This window comes from Schistocerca cancellata, chromosome 3, assembly GCF_023864275.1.
Source record: "Schistocerca cancellata isolate TAMUIC-IGC-003103 chromosome 3, iqSchCanc2.1, whole genome shotgun sequence".
NCBI lineage: Eukaryota > Metazoa > Arthropoda > Insecta > Orthoptera > Acrididae > Schistocerca > Schistocerca cancellata.
Genome location: NC_064628.1, coordinates 511,164,397 through 511,184,174, shown reverse-complemented (window position 1 = coordinate 511,184,174; position 19,778 = coordinate 511,164,397). Strand labels below are relative to the sequence as shown.

Here is a 19,778-nt window from a genome sequence, read left to right as displayed (position 1 = left end):
AGCAGGAGACTGAACACTTGGACATTTATATAATCCAGTTCCATATTAGCAAGAAGCACCATATTATGGAACCATCATGATGATTAAAGGGAACTTCAGAACCATGGTCTGAAAGCAACCTATCTACTTAGTGGATTCAAAAATTTATCAAAAAAGATGTAGTTACCAGAATCAAAATGAGCAGTATGAATCTGATCAGATGTTGTATGAATAGCATCAACAAACCAGTCATGACTCTCCATAGATCTGGCCTGCAGAGAACATGTGGAATTGTTGAAACTGAAGCTGATACCTTTTCTCTTGATGCATGTGGAACCCATGGATGACACTGTGAGCAAAAAGTACACCACTACCGATGGACACACAACTAATGCTAAGGATCAAACAATGATGTGACACACACAGACACATAAACAACACTACCACTCGATTACAGAGGCACAATTATTTGATATGTACTGGATAGATTGTAGAATAGCCCTTGATGGAAGGAAGTCACTGTAAATAAACTTCTGAAGCAACAGACACTACTGGATAATAGATGTAAAACAAAACATAGGGCTTTAGACAAAGATATGCTTAATGAAATGAATTTGGGATTAATAGGGAAATGTGTGAATCCTTCAATGACTACAATAGCAGAATATTATGGAAAAACCACTCACAAAACCGGAAGAAATTCAGGTCATTAGTGGCACCTAAGTTAGTGTCCAGGCACTCATGGATAGATAGGAAACAAAATTGAGGGTAGCAAAGCAACAGCAAAAATGCTGAACTTCATTTTAAAATGTCTTTTTACAAAGAAAAATCTAGGAATATTGCCATAATTTTAGTCTCATACCACTGCAAAATAAGTGAAACAGACACTAGTGTCAGTGGCGTTGAGAAACAACTGAAATTGTTAAAACTAAATAAAGCTCTGGGGCCTGATGGAATTCCTATCAGATTCTATATTAAAATTGCAGCTGAGTTAGCTCCTCTTTTAACTGTAACCCACTACAGATCCCTCAAACAAACAGTCATGTCTAGTAGTTGGAAGAAAGCACAGATAAAACCCATCTACAAGAATGCTAGCAGAGATGACCTGCAAAACTACCATCCAGTGTCCTTGACATATATTTCTTGTAGAATCTCAGAACTTATGAGTGCAAATATAATGATGCATCTCAAACAGAATGATCTTCTCCCTGCCAACTAGCATGGTTTGTGAACACACAAAAGGTGCAATCCCCAACTCACACATTTATCTCATGAAATACTGGGGGGGGGGGGGGGGAGGGGGGGGGTTTATGGGCGCTTAACATCGAGGTCATCAGCGTCATGAAATACTGAAAACCATGGATCAAGGCAGTAGAAATAAGCTTGGGTGTGCCCCAGGGAAGTATGTTGGGACTCTTGCCATTCCTGTTGAATGTTAATTACACTGAAGACCATATTAATAGTAACCCCAGACTTTTCGCAGGTGGAGTTCTCTGTAAATTGATTGGAAAAAGCCATATGAATCACATCCTGATAAGGTTTCAAAGTAGTTCAGTGTTGGTAACTTGCTTTAAATGTTCAGGAATGTAATATTTTGCACTTCACAAAATGAAAATACCTAGTATCCTATGACTGGAATATCAATGAGTCATAGTTAGAATTGGGAACTCGTACAAAAACCTGGGAGTAATAATTTCCAGTGATATGAAATGGAAGGATCACATAGGCTCAGACATAGGTAAAGCAGGTTACAGACAATTCATTGACAGGCTACTAGGGAATCAGTCTACAAAGGAGATGGCTTACAAAACACTCATGCAGCTTATCTTAGAATATTACTCAAGATTCATACCAGATAGTTTTAACAGGGGATACTGAACATAAATAAATATAGGCAGTATGAATGGTCACAGGTTTGTTCGACCCATGAATGCTGAAATAAGTGATTTGGTAGAAGCTTTAAGATGTATGCAAACTTTCCCATGAAAGCCTACTTAGGAAATTTATAGAACTAACTTTAAGTGATGAATCTAGAAATACCCTATAACCCCCTGCATGTCACTCCCCTAGGGATCGCAAAGACTAGATTAATCACAGCTGTCACACAGGTGTCTAAGGATCCATTCTTGTCACTCTCCATACACGAAAGAAATGGTGAAATTCCTGATAACTGGAGCAATGAAAAGTACCCTCTGTTGTCCATTTCCCAATGGTTTGCAGAGTGTCAATGTTGATGTAATGAATGACTTTATGGAAGATCAAAGTTTCTTTGATGTTTTCACTGAATGATTCACAAAATTATATTTCTGAATTTGTTGAGTGCTTCAGACATGGCTCTCCTTGCTCTATTTCTGGTTTTTGCTTGTCAACAAGGTTTTGATAACATTTAGTCCAAGGTGAAGCTCTCTTTTCTTTCAGTGCTACTTTCTAACATGGCTGTGAAACTATGCCATGTTTTACTTCACAACTTTACTCAGTGCATGCCTAAGGCATATTGTACAATAATGTTCAGTATTGTACATTTATACTCAGTATTTCCAGTCTTGTATACAAACATTTGATGATGATTGCTCAGCTAATCTGAAATGTGTTTCTTGATGCACTTATTACAAAGAAATATCTTTCTAACTTTCATGGCTTTGCTATTGACACTGTGGGTATGCATGCTGTACCATCAGTGCTTACTGCACGACATGTGTTACCACTTACTTTAAAAGGGAAAATAGTCGGAAGAGCAATGGAATAGGGCATTTATCTTAGAAATATGCACATGGCTAGAAATTTAACCACTCATTAATTTAAGCACAAACTACAAACAATCAAAAACTAATTATAATTTTTTCAGTCACCTGTTTACTACTGTTCATGTCCCCATTTGCTTGGAATTTATGATCCCAGTACCTGAAAGGGGGCCTACAGTGACAAGGTGTTTGCGATAAAACAGGTAGCTGCACATTCAAGTCATGCTGGCAGGTACGCCACTGGTCCTGTTTGGTAAACAAGGTGCCTTCAAGTTCAAATATGTTCAAATGTGTGTGAAATCTTATGGGACTTAACTGCTAAGGTCATCAGTCCCTAAGCTTACACACTACTTAACCTAAATTATCCTAAGGCCAAACACACACACACACATGCCCGAGGGAGGACTCGAACCTCTGCCGGACCAGCCGCACAGTCCCTGACTGCAGCGCCTTAGACTGCTTGGCTAATCCCGCATGGCACCTTCAAGTTATTTGCAAAATGTGATGTAAGAAGGACCCACTGAGATATATCCATGTGCTACTGTCAGGAACCCATTGGGTTGCAGCAATCACAAGTCTTCATACAGCACCAAGATCCTCATTACAAAACACTGTACATTCGCTGAATTTTTGACGAACACACATGTGCAGCTACTGTTGCTACAGCTCAGCACACGCACACATGAGAATGGCATTATTTCAGCTAGCAGAAAATCCAACAGAAGTGTCCGTTTTCATACGTGGTGGTGGGGATAAAGACTCTCTTGTCAGCAGTTGCCTATCATGCACAGGCACTTTACAGAAAAGTTTGGGTGTGGATACACAGAGAGCAGACTGCATAGCTCTCAGAATTTAGAATTTAGAGGCGCCACACAGTTCTCTCCTTGCGAGAGGCAGAAGCTGGGGTGGTGATGTATAAGTGCGGCTCTGGGGTGTCGGCTGCTGATGACCCGAGTGTCAGTGATAGAAGTGTGCAGAGACACTGATCTGTCAGTGGGTTGTATGGGTGATGCCCACTGTGTTGGCATATGTGTGAGGTATCTTGGTGTGGGTGAGGAGAAGCAGCTGCGACACTGCTAGAGGGTGTGGCAGTGGATCTGCAGGTGTCGCGTTGCTGGCCACGGCTGGTCCATGACTTGGTAGTCACCGTGTTGATACCTGGATGTATTGGCATGGCATGCAGTGGGAGTAGGCAGCTGGCAGCTACTGCCGGCCCGCGTGATGGGACAGAGGTGGGGGGGGGGGGGATGCTTATGACTGGTTCGTGACCTTGGCAGCCACTGCATTGACGAGTGGGTTTGCTAGCACAGCATGTGGTGGGGAAAGCAGCTGGCTGCTACCGCAGGCTGGGGTGGCACTGCGGTGGCAGCAGTGGCAGTGGCAACGTATCTCTGCGGCGGGTGGGCAGCATCGGGAGTCCTCCCAGGATGTGTGCTGTGTGTGACAGTGGGCAGTGGCCTGGAGCATGAGATGAACAGCTGGACCTGCAACTCAGGGAAGAAGGTGTTGATTGGTATGACGACAGATGTGGGAGGTGCACCAGATAGGTGAGGAGCTGTGTCGTAGCGCAGTCTCACTGAATGGCGTTGTGGAGTCATTGGCTGCAGCAGGACGATGTAGTCTTGTAGCTGCTGAATGCAAGCTGGGACGTACAATGTAGCAGGCAAAGACTGCGGCTCAATAACGTCACCTGGCAGGACTAGGGGATGTACATGTACCAAGTCAGCAGGGGATGCCTCCAAGTTGGCCTTGTGGGCAGCCTACAAACCTAACAAGACCAGTGGCAAAGCAGCGCACCATTTTCTGCCACAACAGATATGAGCAGATTTCTACATGCAGTGGAAACATTCCACCATGCCATTTGCTGCAGGATGATAGCTAGTGGTAGTATGGACTAGGGTACTGCAGGGTTATAAACAAACAGGAAATGAATTGGCACCTGTGGTCGGAGATTATGTGGTGTGGGGAACCGAAACGCGAAACCCATGTGTTGATGAACGGAGCTTTGACTGTTTCATCTAAAATGTACAGGATGGGCACAGATTCTGGGCGGCTTGTGAACCAGTCTATCATTGTGAGTAGAAAATGGTAGCCATCTGAAGAGGGCAATGGGCTGACGAGTTTGACGTGGACATGGGAGAAACGGTGTTCAGCAAGAGGAAACAAGTCTTTCGAAGCGTGAACGTGATGGCCCACTTTGACACGCTGGCATAGGATGCAGCCATGAGACCATGCACGGCAGTCTATTTGGATGCCAGGCCAGAAAAAGCATTCCTGGATGAGGGCAGTGGATGCCCAGATGCTAGGTTGTGCTGGGCAATGCAAGCAGTCGAAAACTGGTTTACAGAAGGCTGGAGAAAGGTAGAGGTGGACACGGTCTTTGGAGCCAGTTGGGTGCACAGGGTCAGTCAGGAGATCACACCAAACCTGCAGGTCAGTGCCCGGGACTGGGTGGAGTTGCAGAACGAGGACGGAGTTTGGGTCATGATGCAAGCGAGCCAGTGTAGGGTCGATGGTCTGGGCTTTTGCAAAGGCCTCATAATCTAGTGGAGGGCTGAAGGTATGGGAGCGGCTGTTGTTGTTGCTGTTGATGTTGTTGACGCCGGCAATGTGGCATATATCAGTGATAAATTGTGCTACATACTCCTGCTGCCTGAACTGCTGAGGCGAAATTTGGTAGCTGTCTTTCTGACAAAAACCCGTCATGAGTGGCTGATGGTCAGTAAAAACGATGAAATGGCGCCCCTCAATGGAGGAGCAGAAATATTTCAATAACTTGTACATTGCAAGGAGCTTCCGATCGTACACAGCCCATTTGCATTGGGGTTCCGATAGCTTGGCTGAAAAGAAAGCTAGCGGCTGCCAAGTGTCCCCAATACATTGCTGCAGGGCTGTGCCGATCGCGGACTGACTTGCGCCAGTGATTGAGGGGTGAGGACGTGCCAGAAGGGCCATCTTGGCAAGGTCACGTTTGTTGCACTCTGAACTCCCTGTAATAATAGGGGTCCATGGTATGGGTCTGTTACCGTTTGTTCGGCTGCCTCGCAGTGCAGCAGTCAGGGGTTCCTGAATGGAGGTCGCATCTTCTGGGAAACGGCGAAAAAAATTGGCCATCCCCAAAATTCTGCATAGTTCCTTGTATGTTGTGGGACGTGGAAACTCGGCGACTGTGTGAATTTTCTCAGGTAGAGGGCGCGAGCCAAATGTAGAAATGATGTGTCTAGGAAACTCAGTCTCAGTTACCCTAAACACATATTTGTCCATGGTGAGGATGACACCTGCTCGTTCCAGGCAGGTAGAAACCTCCATGAGATTTGACAATGTTCAGCCGAGTTCCGGAAGTAAATAAGTGTTCCAGCATAACGATAAGCAATGGCACGAAGACGAAGCACGCAAGACCAGGGAAGGCAGTGAGACGACGTCATCCAGTAGAGCGCTGAACAGGATGTGACCACGATAGGAGCCTCGCCGGGACAGTATTAGCACAGTACTAGGAGAGCACTACGACAGCAGTGACGTGTGATCCACATCAGTTGCTTACATGGACGTTGTATACAGCAAAGGACTTTGATTGTTTGCACGTCGCCCATCACTTGCGACACCATTGTGATTTCAGAGTTAAGTGTTGTCAATCTGCTTATTGTAATAAAAACTGTTAATGTGATTTGCTTGAATTGTTGTATAGCATTAGTAGAACGCAGCATCCTTTAGGCACCCTATACGAAACGAGTGGGCAGGATCTCACATTTGGCGACAAGGTCTTACAACCGAACTTCGCGCTGACGGCCATAGAATTTTTTTTTTCTTTTTTTTTGCTGGCGCCTTAATTCTCTTTTGTCTTTACTTTGCAGGGGTGCTCATTTGCTTTAACAGTTTCTTGTCGCTTATGCTAATCAGTGTTTTCAGGTGCGTGTTGCAGAAATTTTCTTTGCTGTTTTTGCTTGCTTGCCTTGTCTGTTTGTTGCATTTGTGTCTCTCGAAATGCCCAAACTGCCTATCCGGCCCCCTGCTCCAGCGCCACAGCGTTCGATGCCACACAGCAAATGCAGATGTTTCAGTTCCAGATGCAACAGATCTCCACATTATTCAACTCGGTGCAGCAGCTACTGGCCAACGCTGCGCGCCCGGCAGAACAAGCACCACCTACCATAAGACCTGCTGCTATACCGCCTTTTCGACAGTTTAGTGAACAAGAAAAGGAGTGGCTCGAGTGGTTTCCCAATTCAAAACGCACCTCCTCAATCACAATGCACCAGGTACTGTGAAACTTCCATATCTATTATCAACAGTAGGATGTGCAGTGTTCCGCCTCATCACAAAACTTTTGCCTAACACCAGTCCGAGTGCAAACTAACCAACTATTATGACCAACAAGTGAATGTGGTAGCAGCTACATATGAATTCTTTAATTGCAAAAAACGGTCAGAACAATCTTATCATGAGTGAGTAACAGATTTGCAGGGTATGACAAGGAAATGCAAATTCAAATGGGTTTGCAGTGCTTTATATTCAGATGTTATGTTGCGTGATGCAATAGTGTACAATGTACCTGATGTCAAACTCAAAGAACAAATTTTGAAACAATCCGATCCACCATTTCAGGAGGTAGTGCAAATATTTGATCAGTAGGAGTAAGGTGCCTTGTTGGCTCATAAATTTGAGCTGCCAGCTATTTGTCGGGTTGAGTCCCTTGCTTGCGATCGCCCTGTTCAGCAACAGCGGCTTGCGCTAGCCATGCCGAATGAACAACGCTGCACGCCACGTAAACAGTTCGCTACACAGGTGGCTACACAGGCGAACAGAACTCGATGTTATTCATAGCACAAACGCCAAGGCTGCCGCTCCTGAGAAGCTCAGTGTTACGCTTGTGGTAAGAAAGGACATGTATAATCCGGAACAAACATAAGAATTCGGCTCACTCACAAAACTCTAGTCACAAGGCCCATGTCATTAATGCAGTATATTCGAAGTCTGCAGCAGGCATTGGCAAAACTGATACGCGAGCAGTTTCATCAGTGATACGCCAGTCAAACAAACGTTTTGCTCATTTACTTATTTGTGAGAAACGTGTGAAATTCCAGTTGGACACGGGTGCCCCTGCCACATTGCTAAATCGTCACACGTATAAACTGCTAGTCTCCCCACGCCTGTCTAAAACTAGCACGCAACTGACGGCTGATAATGGACAAGACATTCCCGTTCTCAGAAAATGTACTTTGCCTGCCATGTATTCCCCGCATACGCGAACAGTGACTTTCACAGTGCCACAGTGACGTGAGTGTGTGAACATATTTGGTCTTTGAAGCCATTTTGATAATTTTTCGACCGTGACTGTCTCAAGAAATATGTAAAGGTTTTTTAAAATTACTGTTACCAGTCACAAACTTTGTCAACTATTGTATTACTTATTTATTTAGCGACATGTTTCGAGGGTTATACCTCATCTTCAGGCTGAATGGCATTACAAAAACAACTTTACAATAAGGGCATACTGATGTTACATAGTATTTTCGTGAATGCTGTGGTCATCTTTGTTCTTCTGGAGTGGCAGTCTCGTTGTGATGCGTTGAGGTGTTTCCATTTCCGTGGCTCTCTTAGTCACTGTTCACAGATTGTCACTAACATAGCAGTAACTTGGAAAAAGGGATCAAGCACTGCAACTGTTTCTTGCCTCATATCGTTCGTACCCACGAGATGGAACACTGTCAGAGGAAATTCCTTCACGGCCACCGCCATTGGACACTGCTCACCTGCTCCACCCTCCGCAGCATCCGGCGCCGAAGGAAGGCCTCAAATATCGCTTCGCGCGGCATGATATTGTCTTTTGCAGGATTTTTAGCGGTAGCAGACGGTGGGCACGAGGCGAGACGTCTGTCGATTTGGCGCTTGTATTTATCTTCTTTCAGGTTCAGATGGCTTGTAGTGCCATCATCAAAACCAACTTCGTCTCAGTCACATACATGATGATCTTTCCATGTCTCTTCCCCGTGATTCGTGGATCCAGAGGACAGCGCGGCCACAGCAGCGGACACCTCGGGGCGACCCCATGGAGACGGAGCCATCGCCTCCTCCGCCTCCTCTCGTCCTACCGATGGAGCTGGACCCGCCCACACTGCAGCAATCGCCGCCTTCTTCATCTGGCTCATGGCAGCAGGAGGTGGACGCGTACCCTTCTGGTTTCCGAGGAACGTTTCCGCCAGAGCGCAGGCCAGATGGCGGGGTACGGCCGGAAGCTTGATGTCCCTTGCAGCCACAGCTTCCGGCCCGGCGATGCGCCCACACACCTGCCTCCCCCGCCATGGTCGCACTCACTACACGATGACGGTCAGTTGCTTGGGGGGCGGGAGGGGGGGGGGAATGTTCTGGCTTAACGATAAGCGACGACACGAAGATGAAGAACGCAAGACCAGCGAAAGTGGTGAGACAATGTGATCCAATAGTGCACTGACCAGGACGTCACCACGTTAGGAGCGGCATCTAGACGAAGGGAATATAAGCGCCGCTCCTGCCAGCCTCGGCCGGACAGTATTAGCACAGTACTAGAAGAGCATTATGAAAGCGATGACGTGTGATCCATATCACCTTGTATACAGCACTAAGGATGCCGTCCATATAGGCAAAACATCCCAGCGTGCCATGGAGGATATCGTCCAGAAAACGCTGCCAAGTTTGTGCAATGTTACAGAGGCCGAAAGGCATAAAGGGTCTTTCAAAGAGACCAAAGGTTGTAATAATGGCCACCTTCTCGATGTCCTCTTGTGTGACTTGGATCTGAGTATAAGCTTTTGCACAGTCTACCTTACTGAATACGGTAGAGCCCGAAATTTCTTTACTATAACTGCGCAAAAGGGGGACAGGATAACGGTCAGGAATTGTTCGTTTATTCAGGCGCCAGTAATCATCACAAGGGCGCTAGGTGCAATCCATCTTGGGAGTTCAATGGAGTGCAAAGGACCAAGGGATGTTTGAAGGGCGCAGTATTCTGGCGGCAGTGGAGGCTTCAATTTCCACACATGTGAACTTGCTTTTGGCTGGTGGGAGGGGGCGGACATGACGATGTACCGGTTGGCCCGGTGGGGTCAAAAAAATGGTTCAAATGGCTCTGAGCACTATGGGACTTAACATCTATGGTCATCAGTCCCCTAGAACTTAGAACTACTTAAACCTAACTAATCTAAGGACAGCACTCAACACCCAGCCATCACGAGGCAGAGAAAATCCCTGACCCCGCCGGGAATCTAACCCGGGAACCCGGGCGTGGGAAGCGAGAACGCTACCGCACGACCACGAGATGCGGGCGGTGGAGTCATGATATAGTCCACAGTGTTATGGTGCTTCTTGCAAGGGGCCCCAGGACATGGGTGAGAAGCGGAAATGTGGAGAGGAGATTGGCGAAAGTACTGGTGTAGAACAGCTGTTTAACGGTACAATGGGAAATTGGGTGGGTGGTGCAGGGTGCGGAGCAACACACATGCTGTTGATCAGACACTGATGCATGAGGTTGGGGAGGAGACTGAAATGGAAAAGAAAATCTGCACCCAGGAGCGGGCCACAATGAAAGTCCAGAGAAACTCCTCACTGAAGCCGTGGTCAACATAACGGGTGTGATGGCACCATTTGCGGTGATGAACAGAAAAACTGAGGGAGGGTTGCAGCCCAACAAGGGTAGGAGCCTGCCTGGGAAGATGGACAAGTCCAAATTGATGTTAATGAAGTATGATATGGGCAGGGTGAAGTAATGGTGGTCCGACACAAATAGGCACTCTGAAATTGTGGAGCCAGCCAGAGTGGCCGAGCGGTTCTAGGCGCTACAGTCTGGAACCGCGCGACCGCTACGGTCGCAGGTTCGAATCCTGCCTTGGGCATGGATGTGTGTGATGTCGTTAGGTTAGTTAGGTTTGAGTAGTTCTAAGTTCTAGGGGACTGATGACCTCAGCAGTTAAGTCCCATAGTGCTCAGAGCCATTTGAATCATTTGAAATTATGGAGCTACTGGATGCACCTACTGCCGGTCGCTGACTGTGTTTGGGTGCCACGAACATGGTGGACAGCAGCGTGCTGCGTAACTGCCACAGCACTCATGATAACAGCTCATAAGGGTAGTGTCACGAGGCTCCTCCTGCTCGCCGGATGGGTGGGGGAAGGGGTGGGTTTGTCGTACCTGTACAGCTGGCAGTCACATAGGTTATGTAGGTAGTGGACTGTGAAGGGTGGGGGCAGGGGGGAAAGGGGCGGAGGCGGGCGGCTGTGAGTGTGCCTGTGCAGCAGTTAAGTTGGCCGTTTCACTGTCCAAGTGCTCGGACTGCGTGTCCCGAGGCACAGGTGGTGGTATACTCTTCGGCTGTGCTTCGGAGCAGCTGGGAGACATGTTGCCTCAGTGGTGGGGGCAGGTCGTGGCGAGGGGAGGAGGGTTAGGAGAACGAGCGGCAGCTGCTGCCAGTGAGAGGTCGAGGAATTCGAACACCTAATCTGTTATCATAGCGGCGACGTCAATGTCTGTCTGATGCTGCACATCGAGCGTGGTGATCAAAAGTATCTGGAGACCCCCAAAAACATACGGTTTTCATATTAGGTGCATTGTGCTGCCACCTACTGCCAGGTACTTCATATCAGCGACCTCAGTAGTCATTAGACATCGTGAGAGAGCACAACGGGGTGCTCCGCAGAAGTCATGGACTTCGAACATGGTCATGTGATTCGGAGTCACTTGCGTCACACGTCTGTACGCGAGATTTCCACACTACTAAACATCCCTAGGCCCACTGTTTCCTATGTGATAGTGACGTGGAAACGTAAAGGGATACATACAGCACAAAATCGTACAGGCAGACCTCGTCTGTTGACTGACACAGACCGTCGACAGTTGAAGAGGGTCGTAATGTGTAATAGGCAGACATCTATCCAGACCATCACACAGGAATTCCAAACTGCATCAGGATCCACTCCAAGTACAACGACAGTTAGGCGGGAGGTGAGAAAACTTGGATTTCATGGTCGAGCGGGTGCTCATAAGCCACATATCACGCCGGTAAGTGCCAAACGACGCTTTGCTTGTTGTAAGGAGCGTAAAGATTGGACGATTGAACCGTGGGGAAACGTTGTGCGGAGCGACGAATCACGGTACACAATGTGGCAATCCGATGTCAGGATGTGGGTATGGCGAATGCCCGGTGAACGTCATCTGCCAGCGTGTGTACTGCCAACAGTAAAATTTGGAGGCGGTGGTGTTATCACGTGGTCGTGTTTTTCATGGAAGAGACTTGCACCCCTTGTTATTTTGCCTGACACTATCACAGTACAGGCCTACATTGATGTTTTAAGCACCTTCTTACTGTTCACTGTTGAAGCGCAATTCGGAGATGGCGATTGCATCTTTCAACAAGATCGAGCACCTCTTCATAATGCACGGCCTGTGGCGGAGTGGTTACACGACAATAACATCCCTGTAATCGACTGGCCTGCACAAAGTCCTGACCCGAGATACCTCTCCTCAGTGCAGCACTCTGTGAAAAATGGGCTGCCATTCCCAAGAAACCTTCCAGCACCTGATTGAACGTATGCCTGCGAGAGTGGAAGCTGCCATCAGGGATAAGAGTGGGCCAACACCATATGTTCAGTATGGAATCGATGGAAGTCAGGTGTCCACATACTTTTGATCACATAGTGTATGTGTGGCAACCAGCAAGCGAGAACTGCAGCTGCGGAAGAGGAGTTCGTCCAACAAGACATGGGGTTTGGTTATGGCGCAAAGGTACTACAGTAGCTGGGGTGGGTCTCATGTCGGAACACCATCCAATGAAAACAAGGTCGAGGGCACTGCATTTCTGACGATGTTAAGCCTGTGATTAGACACTTATTCAGTTTATCATAGCTGCCGGACAGAGGGGAGACTAGTGATAATGTCACGAGCTTCTGCTGCGACTGTGGTTCCGAAATGAGCTTTGGTAAGGGCGAACTTCATTGTGTTGCTCGTAATTCCAGATCCGATGAAGATCACCTCAGTGGAGCAAACTACAGGCGTATGTCATGGGCGTCAAATGCAGGGAGGTGGGTGTTGACTGGTCGGCGCCAGGGCCTCTGCATACTATTATTCATGTCCTTGTCCTTGTTGGCATGGAATTTACAGTTCCAGTATCTGAAAGGAGGCCTACAATGGCAAGGTGTTTGCATTAAAACATGTAGTTACACATTCAAGTCATGCTGGTGGGTACGCCACTGGTCCTGTTTGATAAACGAGGTACCTGCAAGTTATTTGCAAAATACGATGCAAGGCCGTCTCACCGAGACTTGTCCATGCCATTGGGAAGCCATTGGGTTGCAGCAATCACATTTTCGTACAGCGCCCGAGTCCTCATTACAAAACACTACACATTCACTGAATGTATAACCGACACGCATGTGTAGCTACTGTTGCTACTACTCTGCACACGCGCTCACCCAAGAATGGCGTCGTTTCCAGCTAGCGGAAAATCCGGCGGAAGCGTCCGTTTTCGCACGTGGTGGTGGGGGAAAGTATACTCCTGTCGGCAGTTGCCTATTGGACACGGTCTCTTTGGGTTAGAGTAAGACTGTGAGGATAGAGTCGCCTGCTAGGGCAGACTACGTGGGTCTCGGAATTTGGAATTCAGAGGCACCACAACATCCAGAGTCAGTGATGCTATAAAAGCCTTAAGATCACTGATTCACTGCTCTGCATTAACTGACTGAAGCGTTTGGCGGCTGTTTGTAACCAGCAGATAGCAGATCAGTTTTCAAACTACTCAAGGAAATTTTCAGGTTCGCTATCTAGAACAATATCGCAAGAAACGCTTTCCCTGACATCTGACCTGATCTATTGAGTCTCCCAATCTACAGCTTTTCAACTGAAATCTCTCCCCTAATACTATGACATGATCAGGACGTTTACACTGAAGCCTTCTGCAAATTATCTTCTGAAATGTTCTGCCACGACAGTTCCTGAGGCAGATTTAGATATGAAAGCTCCCGGTTCACCTGTAACACTTGTCTTCAAGTAAATTAATTCACATTCTACATCTGTACTAACCTAACTAGGTATTATCGTGTTATTCACGGCTATAAACACATCGCCACCGCCAACGTCCATCGTATTTTTTCGCATCACACATTCAATCGGAATCTAAAATTCTGGTTTCAGCCAACTTTCTGTCCCTGGCACTACGTGGGCACTTTTACCTTTTATAAGCGAGGCTAATTTGAGCCTTTCCGTGGACTCTTCTGCAGTTTACTAATACTACAGGTCCATTAACATTTTCTTTCTTCGATCCGCAAAGATGAATACTATTCTCTGTAATCAATGAGTGATAATCTATTATCTCAGAAATAAGTGCGCAGTTTTAATGGACCTGTGGAGAGGTTTGTCTCTCTATAAGAAAACCCACATTTGCACACCACATATACCTTGATACCCTAGCGACCACTCCCTGCGTGTAGTGTACGACTGACCTATAAAAAGGAATCCTACAATTCTTCTCCAGATAGCGGAGATTGATAAAACCGCATCCAAAATCTTTCCACGATCGTCTAAGCGTCCGGTTTAAGCTGTTCACTGGTCAGCCAAAGGATCGCGATCAGTTCTGGGAACGATTATGCAAAACGCTAGGTCAGCGTCCCTCCTGGTTGGAACCCTAGCTGTCTTCACCATTTCGCTCACCCATCTGTAGGAACCAAGGATGGTTCCTGAATACATTCGTATCAATCTGAGCCACCATTTGCAACCAGTTGCAACGAGTGCACTCAATAATTGTCAGGAAGGACTCCTCGACATCTCGAATGAGATCCTCTGGCCAAGACAGCCTTCAGTTGCCTAACAATGGAGCACCATATGAACAACAATCCCACCTGTTGCATTTTTCTATACCAACCAAACAGATCGGTCACACTTCCGACACAAGGCGTCCCGTGCTGGCTCAGATGTACTGTCCAGCTGTGTGCAAGAGCTTAAATCTGCTGTTAAACGTAAGTGAACAGCCATGTCATCAGGATCCACTTTCGCCTTTTGTCCAGATATTCGTGATCGTATTACTCTGTGCCATTCACCCTAACGCCCACACGTGAATGAACTGGCCACCTCAAGCATATGAGAAGACACACCAGAGGTAGTACAGATTTCGGCACAGGTGTCTCAACCCCATCGTAACCCAGACCGATAGTCTGAAGTCCGCCGATTGTAGCCTACCATCTCCCAAAAATTTCCTGACAATGGGCAACTCCCGCTGCATCCGTACACAATAGGTGAAGTTCCTACTCATCTTTATCTGTGTCCAACTATACAACGAGAAATATACAACCAACCTAAGCAGTCGCTGGATACGGTCTATGTACTATTGTTACGCTGCTCCTGGCTATTACTCCCTCGTCAACGACTGTAGCACCATAGACTATTTGGAACGGATGCTAATTCAAATTCGTTCAGGCGACTATGGCGAGTATGAAACTATACTATAATGTCGCTGGCAAAACACCCAAACAGTTAGAAAAAAATAGTAACAGCTGCTCAATGCAGATAAATTAGACAGTTACAGTTTAATTAGTCAACACGCAAGAATATTGTCAACTAAGCGCTGTAAATACAGTTCAGCTGCTGCTGGTGACTGCTCGTTGATTTGCGACTGGACTACTACCACATTACCACGAATTCCAAAGATTTCACAGCAGATTCAGAATTTCATAAACATTGTATTCTCTTCATAAAATATTGTTTGACAACTCTTCCGTTTGTAGGAACACAAGCTTAGACACATCGATGTGACAAAAGTCATGGGATAGTTCCTAATATCATGCCCGGCCTCCTTTTGCTTGGTGTAGCGCAGTAACTCGACGTGGCATGGATTCAACAAGTCGGTTGAAGTCTCCTGCGGAAGTAATGAGCCATGTTGCCTCTATAGCCGTCCAGAATTATGGAAGAGTTTCCGGTGCAGGATTTTTTGCACGAACTGATCTCTCGATTACGTCCCATAAATATTCGATGGGATTCATGTCAGGTGTTCTGCGTGGTCAGATCATTCGATAGAACTGTCCAGAAGATAATTCAAACCAATCGCGAACAATTGTGGCCTGGTAACATGGCGAATTGACATCCATAAAAATACTATCGTTGCTAGGGAACATGGAGTCCATGAATGGCTGCAAATGGTCTCCAAGTATCCGAACATAAACGTTTCTAGTCAATGATCGGTTCGCTTGGACCAGAGGACCGAGTCTATTCCACGTAAGCACAGCCCACACCATTACAGTTTTACCGCCAACTTTCACAGTGCCCTGTTGACAACTTGGATTCATGGCTTAGGGGGATCTGCGTCACGCTCTGACCCTACCATCAGCTGTTACCAACTGAAATCGGGACTCATCTGACCAGACCATTGCTTTTCAGTCGTCTGGGGTCCAAGCGATATGGTCACGAATCCAGGAGAAGCGCTACAGACGATGTCATGCTGTTAGCAAAAGTAATCGTGTCGTTTGTCTGCTGCCTTAACGGATTAACGCGAAATTTCTCCGCACAATCCTACTGGATACGTTCGTTGTATGTCCGAACATCCCACATCGATTTCTGCGGTTATTTTACCCAGTGTTGCTTGTGTGTTACCACTGACAACTCTACGCAAACGCCGCCGTGCTCGGTCGTTAAGTGAAGGCCCTCGGTCACTGCGTTGAGTGTGGTGAGAAATAATGCCTGAAATTTGGTATTCTCGGTGCACTCTTGACACTGTAGATTTCGGAATTTTGAATTCCCTAACGATTTCCGAAATGGGATGTCCCATGCAACCAGCTCCAACTACGGCCTTCAAAGTCTGTTAACTCCTGTCAGGCGTCCATAATCACGTCGGCAACCTTTTCACATGAATCACATTAGTACAAATAACTTCTCCGCCAATGCACTGCCCTTCTACATTGAAGAGTAAAAGAAACTGGTACATCTGCCTAATATTGTGTAGCACCCGTGCAAGCACCAGAAGTGCCGCAACACGACATGACATTGACTCGACAAACGTCTGAAGTGGTGCTGGAGAGAGCTGACACCACGAATCCTGCAGGGCTGTCCATAAAGCCCTGAGAGTAAGAGGGGGCGTAAATCTCTTCTGAACAGCACATTGCAAGGCATCCCAGATATGCTCAATAATGTTCATGTTTGTTTGGGGAGTCTGCTGGCCAGCGGAAGTGTTTAAACTCAGAAGATTGTTCCTGGAGCCACTCTGTAGCAATTCTGGAGTGTGGGGTGTCGCATTGTTCTGCTGGAATTGCCCAAGTCCGACGGAATACACAAGGGACACGAATGGACGCAGGTGATCAGACTGGATGCTTACGTACGTGTCACCTTCAGAGTCGTATCAAGACGTATCAGGGGTCCAATATCACTCCAACTGCACACGACCCACAACATTACGGAGCCTCCACCAGCTTGAACAGTCCCCTGCTGACATGCAGGGTCCACGGATTCATGAGGTTGTCTCCATACCCGTACACGACCATACGCTCGATACAATTTGAAACGAGACTCGTCCGACCAGGCAACTTGTTTCCGGTCATCAATAGTCCAATGTCGGTGTTGACAGGACCAGGCAAGACGTAAAGCTTTGTGTCGTGCAGTCATCAAGGGTACACGAGTGGGCTTTATGCTCCGAAAGCCCATATCGATGATGTTTCGTTGAATGGTTCGCACGCTGACACCTGTTGATGGCCCAGCACTGAAATCTGCACCAATTTGCGGAAGGGTTGCACTTTTGTCGCGTTTAACGATTATCTTCAGTCGTCGTTGGTCCCGTTCTTGCAGGATCTTTTTCCAGACGCAGCGATGTCGGAGATCTGTTTTACCGGATTGCTGAAATTCACGGTACACTCATGAAATGGTCGTTTGGGAAAATTCCCACTTCATCGCTACCTCGTAGATGCTGTATTCCATCCCTCGTGCGCCGACTATAACACCACTAAAACTCACATAATTCTTGATAACTTGCCGCTGTAGCAGCAGTAATCGATCTAACAACTACGCCAGGCACTTGTCTTATATAGACGTTACCGACCGCAGCGCCATATTCTGCCTGTTTACATTTCTCTGTATTTGAATATGCGTGCATGTACCAATTTCTTTGGCGCTTCAATATAGATCCTGTGTATGCGATACTATCACCATCTGTATATGTACATATAGCTACCCCATGAGTTTTATCACCTTAGAGTAAATTCAGATTTTGAATACTTATGGACTTGGCTGCTTTTAGAAACTTATCCTGACTTTGTGCTAAATCTGCACGGGGATAAAATGCTCTTAGAAACAATCCTTTTCTTACAATATATGGTATACCACGTAAACTATACCTGTAAGATAAGAATTCAAGTTTCGTTAAAAACAGGTTTTGACGGATTCTGGAGCATTATGTATTTATAATCAACTATTACTTCAAAACTTTGTGATTATTTTTATGCTATCACTAATTATACTAATTAATAGAAAACTGGCCTTACATACGGCGGAATGACATGTCCACAATGGAAATTATCACTTATGAAGACGAAGATCGCTCAAGAGGGAAGCCAAAGTGCATCCTACCATATAGTCAGTATACAACAAAAAGAAAATAAATTATCTACATATCACATTCAATTTTTATTCGTGATAAAACATTAAACTACATAATATTTTTATTCACTTAGAGAATGATTAATATGTACTCTTATTTTCTTGCTTTTTTGTGGGGGGCATAACTTTTTTTTATGCCTGGGGCCTCGACCGACCCAGATCTGCCACTAATCACAACTGAAAATAGTGGAAAACGTAGCGTTTTTGTCTAAATGTTCGATACGTACCATCGTCAGGGATCCTCTGAACGAATGGCTTGTTTTCCTGTTTCATGTGTTGAAGAAGCCTGCGCTTCTCTTCGGATTCTGTCAAAGAACGACGTTAAAATGCTTATTTGATACACCAATAATTTTTTGGAAATACTTTCTCACTCAATTAAATGAATGACTTTACATTAGCGAAACTAATCATTCGTGAATAAAAAGAATATTATAATTTACACTGCAAAGCTATTTGTAGGAAAGTACCTTTAATAAGATCGGGGTCAATTTGTTTTTGAAAGTCTTTGGCATTGCTTTGATGGACGTATTCGGCTAGATTTGATTTACACTTACTCTGCATATAATTCCAAAGACATAAGAAGTTGTTTTCTTGAAATCGTGACAGCAGAAACCTCACAAATAACTAAAATCACAAAAACTGAACAAAGCTCCAAGGCTCGATGTCACCCCTATCGAATTCCGTTCGTAACTCTAACAAATGCATGTGCACGTAATGGGAAGAAAGCACAGTTCACGCGTAAAGCTATCCACCAAACTATCATCCAATATCATTGACATCCATCTGTTGTAGAGCATATTCTGAAGTAAAACATAACGAAGCATCTTGAACAGAATGATCTCCTCAACCGCAACCAGCATGGATTCCGGAAACATCGGTCATTCGAAACCCAACTCACGCTTTTCTAGCATGACATCCTCGAGCCATGGATCAAGGCTATGATATGGACTCAGTATTTCTTCACTACCGAGAAGCATTTGTTTCATTACCACACCGAAGCTTATTAACGTTAATCCAATCACAAGAGGTATCATACAAAATTTGTGGCCGGATTGAGGATTTCTTTGTAGCGTGGTAACAACGTGATATCTTGGATGGAGAGTCATCAACAGATGTAGAACAAATTTCAGGAAGGGTCGTTACGTTTGTGAACTATGTTAAGGTATTGGCAATCAATATTAATAGCAGCCTCAGATCATGTAGTTATCTATATCGAAGTGCTAAACGAGATACAAAATACGTAGATAGATTGTGGTAAGATTTCAAAATGGTACAATTTACTTAAAATGTTCAGAAATGCAAAACTGTGATCTACACAATATTAATGAATCACTCACACAAGTACATGGGTGTTAAAATTTGTGGGGATATAAAATGAAATGATCATATAGGCTCAGTCATAGACAAGGCTGATGGCAGACATCGGTTCATTGGCAGAATACTTGGGAAATGCAATCTGTCTCC

The 19,778-nt window shown here is 45.8% G+C and overlaps 1 protein-coding gene across 1 annotated transcript in view; it reads right to left on the bottom strand.

The window, feature by feature from the left end:
* Window positions 1–11,087, bottom strand: part of LOC126176386 (IQ domain-containing protein K-like) — a 49,429-nt gene extending 38,342 nt beyond the window's left edge. The window contains exon 1 of the mRNA XM_049923544.1: window positions 11,006–11,087. Coding sequence (XP_049779501.1) covers window positions 11,006–11,087 — 82 coding nt within the window. The remainder of the gene's footprint in view (window positions 1–11,005) is intronic.
* Window positions 11,088–19,778: the final 8,691 nt, after the last annotated feature.